At 35.6% G+C, this 9905-nt stretch overlaps 1 protein-coding gene across 1 annotated transcript; it reads left to right on the top strand.

Moving 5' to 3' along the window:
- Positions 1-228: 228 nt before the first annotated feature.
- Positions 229-9596, top strand: LOC131432752 (uncharacterized). The gene is made up of 2 exons (XM_058599249.1): positions 229-7838; positions 7992-9596. The coding sequence occupies exon 1, from the start codon at positions 425-427 to the stop codon at positions 6353-6355; it is 5931 nt and encodes a 1976-aa protein (XP_058455232.1). The 5' UTR covers positions 229-424; the 3' UTR covers positions 6356-7838; positions 7992-9596.
- Positions 9597-9905: the final 309 nt, after the last annotated feature.

Raw genomic sequence — 9905 nt, 5'->3', positions numbered from 1 at the left:
ACCCCTGTGTTATAATGGATGTGGTAATACTAAAAGTACAGCGCAAAAATTGCAATTCCGGGCGAAAGTTGCTCGTGCAGAGCTTCTTATATTGCGATGTGTTATACAATGACCAGTAATTTAAAACTAGGTCAAGTTTGTTTACGATGATTGTTCTTTTTGTATGTCGATCATGACCACGGTCAAGATAGTAGTTTTTCACTGTTAAAGATAGGTAGTCGACGGAAATCGTACTGGTGGGGGGTAGTGAAAACAAAACTATTAGCAGCGCAAAGCGTGTTTTAAAAATTCCTGCATATGTTAAAAATGATGCACGTAAAAACATACAACAGAGGTTTTACAAAGATACAAGAGTATAAAAATGAAATGAAGAGGTCCTAGTTAAAAAGATAAAGCGGCATAGCGAATTAAAGTCACATTGACAATGGCGAACGAAAATAATATTGAAGGCGGTGGTGCCTATCGATTTCCGATGTTGGATGCAATACAATGTATACCAGAATTTCATGGTTCAGTTAATGAACTGGAACCATTTTTATGTCAAATAAGTTATTTTGCGGAGCAAATCCCGCAAGGTGCGAATGAAAAACCTTTAGCAAATGTTATACTTAAGAAATTAAAAGGAAATGCCGCAACTTTTATCAATAGAATAAGAGCCAATACAATAAATGATGTATTCCAAAATTTGAGAGATCAATTTGCAGTAAAAGTGACAGTAGAAGAGATTCTTATCAGGATCGAAACTCTTGAACAAAAATATGGAGATTTTTTTGAAGAGTACGCTGAAAGAGCGCTACAAATAATGGAATTTATTGACACTCAACAAGAGAATCAAGTCACGGAGGAAGTACAAAAATCCTTTGCAGAAAGAGCATTAACGATTCATTTTATAGCAGGATTATCGAATAAAAACTTAAAGCAACTAGCAAAAAATCACAGGCTTCTTAAGTTTCAAGAATTAATAGGATTCCTAAAAGAGGAGGCAAAAATCAGCTATATATTAACAAATATTGAAAATCGGCTGCTATCCTACCATGCAATTGATAAACCAAAACTCTGTCCAAGCAACAAATATAAATGTTATCCAGAGAGACAAATTGAAAATTCCCATAAATACAACCGGAATTTACACAACGAATTTTATCGTAACGACAAATGCTTGATCGAAGATAGCAATTTTGATAGTAAACACTTAAAATATAATGCAAAACAACTGCGGGTAAACTGCATGACATACAGTAATAGAAACATATTGCGAAGATATGATAATAATACCAGAAGCAGAAAGGTTCCTGATCAAAGGAGATATGGAGCATCTAGATATTCGAACGCAAATAATTTCAAGGAAAAACGTCCAGAAGGGATATGGGTTAAACTACATAACACAAAAGACTATGAATTTATGATGTTATTGAGATCGGCAACCAGACCTAATAACGAAATGAGCTTCCTAGTAGACACAGGAGCATGTGGCAACATGATAAGTAGACGAAACGCAGAGTACATGGGGGCATATACAATTAATGGGAACGAAGTAATAGAATATTCTGGGGTAACAGGTACTGTTAGAAAAACATTAGGTACCGTAGAACTGAATTTTATCATCGCAGGAAGAATTTTCCAAACGAAGTTCAACGTAGTGGAGAATTTGACTCCAGGTGGTATTTTGGGAATGAGATTTATGAATAAGTATGTTCTTAGTATGCACAATGACCGAGGGTGGATATGCTTACGGAAAATACCTCTCACATTTGAACCAAAAACGGAATCGTATGAAACTCATCAGAAACAGGAGAACAGAGTGCCGGAATACGAGGCAGGTAACGAGGTCAAGGTACAGGAAAAATACCAAACGGAAGATCAAACCAAGCTTAGTCTACAGGGTAGGCAACGTACAGAAACGACAAAAAATTACACGGGGCAATTGCAAGAAAGTATGCAACCACATGAATTGTTGAAAATAAATTGTACTAGAAACAATCAATTGTTAGTGAGAATTGCTTCAGTAAATAGACCGAATGAAAAAATTAAATATATGCTCGATACTGGAGCCTTTTATAACGTGATGAGATGGGATACTGTTGCGAAAATAGGTGCAGAGGAAATAAACTATAAAGATAATTTATACATTGCAGGCTTTGATGGAACTCAATCACAGACTATTGGGTCAGTGAAAATCACGTTGATTATTGGAAAAACTCAATACAGAGTTAGGTTTTACATAGTAAAAGATTTATGTGTTCCTGGAATCATTGGAGCAGAGTTTTTAAAGATATATAAAATTTATGTCACTCAGAATTTCGAGTGCATATGCCTAAGGGTACCAAACGAGTACATTAAAACAGAATATATTCCAATATCGAAAAAAGAAAATTTTAACAGAGCTGAGAATTATGGAACGCGTGCTGCAAATAACGATAAGGTCAACATTGAAATATCAAACCGAAATGAAAGAAACAAAGTAGTTTGTGATAGTAAACAAAAGCCAAAGATGTTGTCAAAAAGCGACAACAATTGTTACATAAATAAATCAACAAGTAGAGAGAGTACAATCAAGAAAAATATTAAAAATAATGTGGAGAATGACAAAAAAGAATTAATTAAAACAGAATATATTCCAATATCGAAAAAAGAAAATTTTAACAGAGCTGAGAATTATGGAACGCGTGCTGCAAATAACGATAAGGTCAACATTGAAATATCAAACCGAAATGAAAGAAACAAAGTAGTTTGTGATAGTAAACAAAAGCCAAAGATGTTGTCAAAAAGCGACAACAATTGTTACATAAATAAATCAACAAGTAGAGAGAGTACAATCAAGAAAAATATTAAAAATAATGTGGAGAATGACAAAAAAGAATTAATCATCGTAAATGCTGAAGCCATCGAGCGCGGTATATCGAAGCATGATAAACATGAAACAAACCAAAAAGTGAATAAAAATGAAAACATTAATGTTGTGCCTCATAACAACAATGAAATATACGACAACGACGATCGTTCAGATAGTATGCTTCCCTTTTGTGGAACTAACATTGCTAATGAAAAAGAACACGATTTGTTAAAAAGATATTGCAACGAGGAAGATATATATTTACTTGATTTAGAATCAAACCAAGACCTGGATTTAACGGAAAATAAAAGATACGGTCAAACAACTGGTCAGGACCGGACGGATAAAGTACTGGAAACATTAAATACAGATCACTTGAAAAGAGAAAACTTTGTAGGCATAGAGAGAATTATGGCAACGTATAGCGATGTCTTCTATTTGAAGGGGGATAAATTAACTATCACCGATGCAGCGGTACATGAAATTGAAACTACTTCAAACGTGCCTATCAATAAACGGCAATACAGATTTCCAGAAGCCACTAAAAAACATATTAATGATGAAATTGAAGAAATGAGGAGGCAAGGTATCATAAGGCCTAGTAAGAGTCCGTGGAATGCACCAGTCTTATGTGTTCCTAAGAAGGACGATGAATTTGGAAACAAGAAATACAGAATTGTGGTTGACTTTAGGGCTCTAAATTTAGTAACAAAACCATTTGTATACCCAATTCCACTAATCGACGAGATTTTAGACAATCTCGGAAACAGTAAATATTTTTCCACTTTGGATTTAAAATCGGGATTTTATCAAGTACCCATTAACTCAAAAGATGCTGCCAAGACAGCGTTTTCAACTCCAAAAGGCCACTTTGAGTTCACAAGAATGCCTATGGGTTTACGAAATAGTCCATCCACTTTTCAGCGATTAATGAATACGGTGTTGTATGAAATAAAAGATGTGAAAGCTATAGTCTACCTGGACTACATAATTGTTTTTGGTTCAACTATTGAAGAACATAATGATAACTTGTGCAAAGTTTTAAGGGCATTGCGCCGACATAATTTAAAAGTCGAGCCAGGAAAATGTCAAATTTTAAAAACGGAAATAAAATACTTAGGTCATGCAATCGACAAGGAAGGCATCCGGCCTACTGAAGAAAACATTAAGGCAATGAAAGAAATGATAGCGCCCAGGTCGGTTAAAGGAGTCCGCTCATTTTTAGGGACAGTAAATTTTTATGGAAAATTTATACCACATATAGCAGAGAAACGTAAACCACTGAACGATCTCTTGCGAAAGAATGTGAAGTTTGTTTGGACTAACGAGTGTCAAAAAGCCTTTGAGGAACTAAGAAACTTTTTAACTTCAGATGCACTGTTGGTAAGACCAAATTACAAAGACGTGTTCGTAATTACAACCGACGCTAGTGAGTACGCCCTTGGAGCGGTACTTTCCAATGAAAAATCGATCGACAGGCCTATTTCTTATGCAAGCAGAGGTCTAGTAGGTGCTGAAAGAAAATACCATACGATTGAAAAGGAGTTGTACGCCATCGTATGGGCAGTGAATCGCTTCAAACATTTTATTTATAATCAGAGATTTATTGTATACACTGATCATAGACCGCTGATTTCAATATGGCATTTAAAAGAAACTTCGCCTACGCTAACGCGTTTACGTCTAAAATTACAGGGACTCGAAATGGACATTCGCTATAAACAAGGCAAAGACAATGTTGTGGCAGACTTTTTATCCAGACTGCCCGAACAGGCCGAGGCCTTACATCCTATTTCAATAGTCACTAGACAGCAAAAGCGTCAACAGCAGCAAGCAGAGAAAATTGAACTTGCGAAGCGGAAAGACGCGGAAAATAAAACAACTTCCCCAAAACAACTGAAAGACGAATCAGGCAGGTTTGCGTTATTTAAAAATAAACAAAAGACAGAATGGAATCCGCACATGGACGGATTAGAAAATATCGATTTTGGATGGGACGAAAAGGAAGATTTGGGAGTACTCTCATATTTCGAAGAATATGAAATATGCATAAATAACAATGACATTAAATTTGATCTGCTTAAATTTTCAAAACAAAAAACTAACGAAAGTGATTTTGATGGTACTTTCGTAATAGTAAACAGTAGATCAGCATATAAAGAACTAGCCGAGCTGATACACTTACCATACGGTTTAAAAGACTACCTAAATGGAAGAGTATTTTCAATTCCAGATCGTAAAATATGGGGATTGGTTCTAAATGGCTCTAGTAGATCAATAACCGATACAAGAATTCTAATAGATGGGTTAGTAGATGCATTCACTAACTGCCCTGAAGACATGAAAAATGCAAAGAACATGCTAATTATCTCTTTCCGAAACATGCAGAAAACCCCTGAGGCAAATGTATTGAGATTTATTGCCGAGAAATTTGATAAAATTTTTACACTATACGCACCTGAAAAAGATAGGATGTGGGTGCCAGAAAAAGACCGCGAAACTACATTGAAAGAATTCCTCGATGCTCCTCTAGGCGGACATGTTGGAAGCAAACGAATGTTGAAAAGAATGAGTCCACTATTCCGTTGGACTAATATGCGGAAGGATATTGAAAATTATGTTAAACAATGTAGCTCGTGCCAGAAAAACAAAATCGGTCGAGCGAACAAAATTCCAATGAGAATTACCACGACATCGTCCGAACCGTTCGAGAAATTGTATATGGACATAGTGGTATTACCCGAGTCAGAATGGGGGAACAGATACGGACTTGTGATGCAAGACGATCTGACTAGATATCTAATTGTAGCACCGATGGAAAATCAAGAGAGTGCCACGGTCGCGCAAACTTTCGTGAATAATTATATATGTAAATATGGAACACCCGCCGAATTGGTAACCGATAACGGAACCAATTTTGTTAGTTCTCTTATGAAAAATGTATGCAAAATTTTAAAAATTAAAAAAATTACTACAAGTGCATATCATCCACAAGCAAACTTGGTGGAACGATCGAATAGGGAATTGAAAACCTATTTAAGACAATACGTAGGTAACGAACCGAAAACATGGGATCAATTACTCCCATTCTTCAGTTTCGAATATAATACCACTGTAAATTCCTCAACGGGTTATACACCGTTTGAATTATTATACGGAAGACGGGCGAACATTCCAAACTCCGTTTACAAATACGATAATGATGGTCTCTACTATGAGGACTACGTCAATGAAATGCGATCTACATTTAAACGACTTCACCACCAAGCCCGGGAGAATCTAATTGCGTCTAAACACAAGCGCAAAGAATTATATGATAAAAACTCCAACGAGTGGCAGCCAATGTGGGGAGACTTAGTGTTAGTCAAAACCAATCCCACAGGCGCAGGCCAAAAATTACAATCACTCTGGAGAGGACCATATGAAGTAGTCGCTCTACCTAGTGAACAGACAACAACGATTAAAAATGGAAACAGGCTTGAGAAGATCCATAATAATCGCTTGAAAAGATATACCGAATGATTTATACAAAAAAAAATTCCACTCTATAGAGTCTTTTAACTGAAAAGATAACCGTTAATACAATATAATAATAAACGAAATAATGGGATAAAGATCGTTTGTTTGTTAATCATGAAAAAGTGTATGAGATTTTGAAACACAAAATCAAGATGAAATTCAAGTTAACAAATTATGAAAATCAATAGCGAAAAATATATTCGACAAAGCGATATTGTTTGAATATGCAACATAAAAGTGTAGATAAATTAATGTAAAACGGATAAAAGTTATTTAAATGTGCACGACTAGATATCAACACGAACAAAACATTAAATAATGATTCAGGGTTAAAAGTATCAAAGGAAAATCAACTTTTATGGATCTATGGATTACGAAAAAATTATGTAAAAAAAAAAATTCCATGCATAAAAATCAGTCAGGATAACAATAAGAATATAAAAATAAAAAAAAAATCACTAAAGAGTATTATGAGAAACATTTTTGCTTACAATGGAAAGCAAACTTAATACAAGGGAAACAATATCAAGTAGTAGTAAAAGGATGATGGGATATAACCACAAGGGGGTACTCAAACGGGATTTGTTTTCATAGTTTTTATAGATTCAAAATAAAATGACATGATGAACATTAGGTCAGCAGAAACATATTGATTCATAGTTAGACATTAAACTAATATAATGAAAAAATAAAATTCAACAATAACGTAATGGAATAAGAATACGACTAAACGTTAGAATTAGAATACGACCAAACGTTAGTGGACAGAGTAACAAATACCAAAACGACGTTGGCCAACATATAATTCCTATGCAATAAAGGTATTTTAGCAATTTCTTCAGTATGAGTGTGGAAACAAGTGTGTGTATGGACAAGGGGAGCCGGACCCCAGAATGAAAAGAAAGTGCGCACTATTTGAACGGAATGGCAATATGAAATCAAATTTTGTGATAATTCTCAATTCTCAAACAAGACAGACAATCGTAATGAAACAAGAATATGAACCTGAAAATCGGATTTTACTTGAAATCTCAAATAATTTATGACAAAATAAACACAACATTCAACTAATCGTACAGGGTCGTATAAAGGGATAATACATAAATCAAATCAATAGGAAATTAATTAATAATACTGCAAAAAAAAAAACGTGTTGAAAGGATGAAGGGAAATACAATTCATATGTGAACATGAAAGAAATCAATAAACCACTTTACAATGTATACTAACATATATATCGGATTTATTCACAAATTGTGTTCAAATTAATCTAAAAGACAAATCTAAGTATGTTTTCAGATCAATATAGACCGCCGAAAACACACCTCAGTAAGTAAGGGGGGATAGTTGCGGCGTGGAACTGACCATTCGACCTGAACGAAAAGCAAAAACCAAACAAAAAGAAGGAAGGTAGCAATTACCAGAGGCAAATGAAGGAAAAACAAGTCAATGGACAGAGATAAGCATTATGTAAGCAGCATTCATGGTAAGATGAGCTGAAATATCGCATGGAAGCGAGTTGCAGAAGTTGAAAAAAAATAGTATAATAATTTGAGTAGAAACAAAAGATTTGCAGAAAACGGACACCTGCAACAATCTTCCCATGCCACAACTCTAACGAAACGTTCTACTTTTACAGGTTAAAGGGAAGCTAATAGTATGTTGATTGCCAAAGATAGATTAGATTGATAGAAAGAGTGTACAACAATAAACTGAAAAAATAATAAAAAAAAAACAAACAAGATCCTACAATTGTTTACGAAAATTGATTTATATATACACGCGGTGGAAACAATACATTATAGAAAGGATAACAATTTAGTATTAGGTACAAGGTACAGCTATGCAAGTTTTTTAGGAGATTATTTGTAGAAGAAATCGGAGCTCTGGCCAACGTGTGCATCCAACGTATTCATCGCGGTCGTGCAAGAAGGAAGGATGTCGGTAGCATAGCAAAGCTACCTAAGAGAACGAGAGGGTGTGGTCGAATGCGGTGGCAAGTCAGTCGAAGACAAAGGGGACCGTGGACCCATCAAGATGTCGGAAATATGAACACAAGAGCCAGTAAATCGGAAGGAGGTGCAGATTCGGTACTGGGGACCATAGCAACGAATTGAAGTAAAACGCAGTCAACACAGTTAAAGACGATGCGCGGGTGCAGCACAACAGTCCAAAGTGCCATCCCATATCTCTCACGAAAGAAGACAAGAAGGAAGTGAACGCAGTCAACACAGTAAAAGACGATGCGCGGGTGAAGCACAACAGTCCAAAGTGCTATCCCGTGTTTCACACGCAATAAGGTAAGAAGGAAGTAAACGCAGTCGACACCGTCGAAAATGATCTGAGCGGGGTGCCACAACAATACAAGGTACTACCCGCGTGTTTCACTCAGTGGGCATCGTCAAAGCTCAACTGAGTGCCATAAACAAGCAAAGGAAAAGAATTCAATGATCATTGGGAAAGCGACCACGAAACCCGACGAAACATTTTTGGAGATGCGCTAGAAGCCTCAACTCATCGGACAGAATAATGCAGCAGTTTCGATGACAATTAAAACTCAAACGAAACAGCGATTAATTCCTAAACTATGGGCAACAAACCGAAGGATACTGAGATGAGAACCAGACGAGAAGAAGGAGCTACCATGGAGGAAATGACACGGCACCCAGAGTCCAAGACTAGCAACCGTTCGATCACCCCACCCCACAGAGAAGGTATAGACAAAAGCAACTACAAGGTGACACTGGGACTGGAATGGAAGCACACGCTACGGCATTATAAGGTTAGGGAAGCTAACTTCATCAAATATTTAAATGAAACAAAGTGCATATGTAAACAGAAAAAAAAAAACAAATATGTAAACAAAAAAAAAGGATCAAAAAATTATTAATCTTTTGTAACGGCACTCTTAGGGTTTACATTTCGTTAGCATAGCGGGTTAAGTTATTACCCACGCAATCAACTTGATGGTATCATCAAGCTCAGTAAGTAAGGGGGCATGCAGCAGCCCTAATTTTTCCAAAGAAATCTTTACCTTAGCAGTAGACCAGTAGAGCAATAACAATAACGATGATGCCAATGTATCGCTATTCATCAACTATACAGAAGTAATTCTTACATTCACTTACATTATAACTGTAGCAGCCCTAATTTTTCCATAAAAATCATTATCTAGCTAGTACAGGCAGTAGACCAGTTGAGTCATTGTAATGCCCACGGCTGGCTATTTCAATATATTGCATCAGCCAGATTAATTGATTATGTACATATGCGACGCGATCGCAGGGAATTCATGTAGGTAGTTATAGGTGGTAGTTAGTCTACCAGATATATATATATATATATATATATATATATATATATATATATATATATATATATATATATATATATATATATATATATATATATATATATATATATATATATATATAAGTATAGGTTTTTGGTAGTTACATAGGTTGGAGTATAAAAGGGTCGGTTTTTGGTTTAGGCGAGGCTCTTTTCTTTAACCTTACTGAAGAGTAATGCTCCTTGTGCGACCGGGTAACAC

Source organism: Malaya genurostris, chromosome 2 (genome assembly GCF_030247185.1).
Source record: "Malaya genurostris strain Urasoe2022 chromosome 2, Malgen_1.1, whole genome shotgun sequence".
Lineage (NCBI taxonomy): Eukaryota > Metazoa > Arthropoda > Insecta > Diptera > Culicidae > Malaya > Malaya genurostris.
Note: the sequence above shows the minus strand (reverse complement) of the source record. Positions and strands in the feature narration are given on the sequence as shown.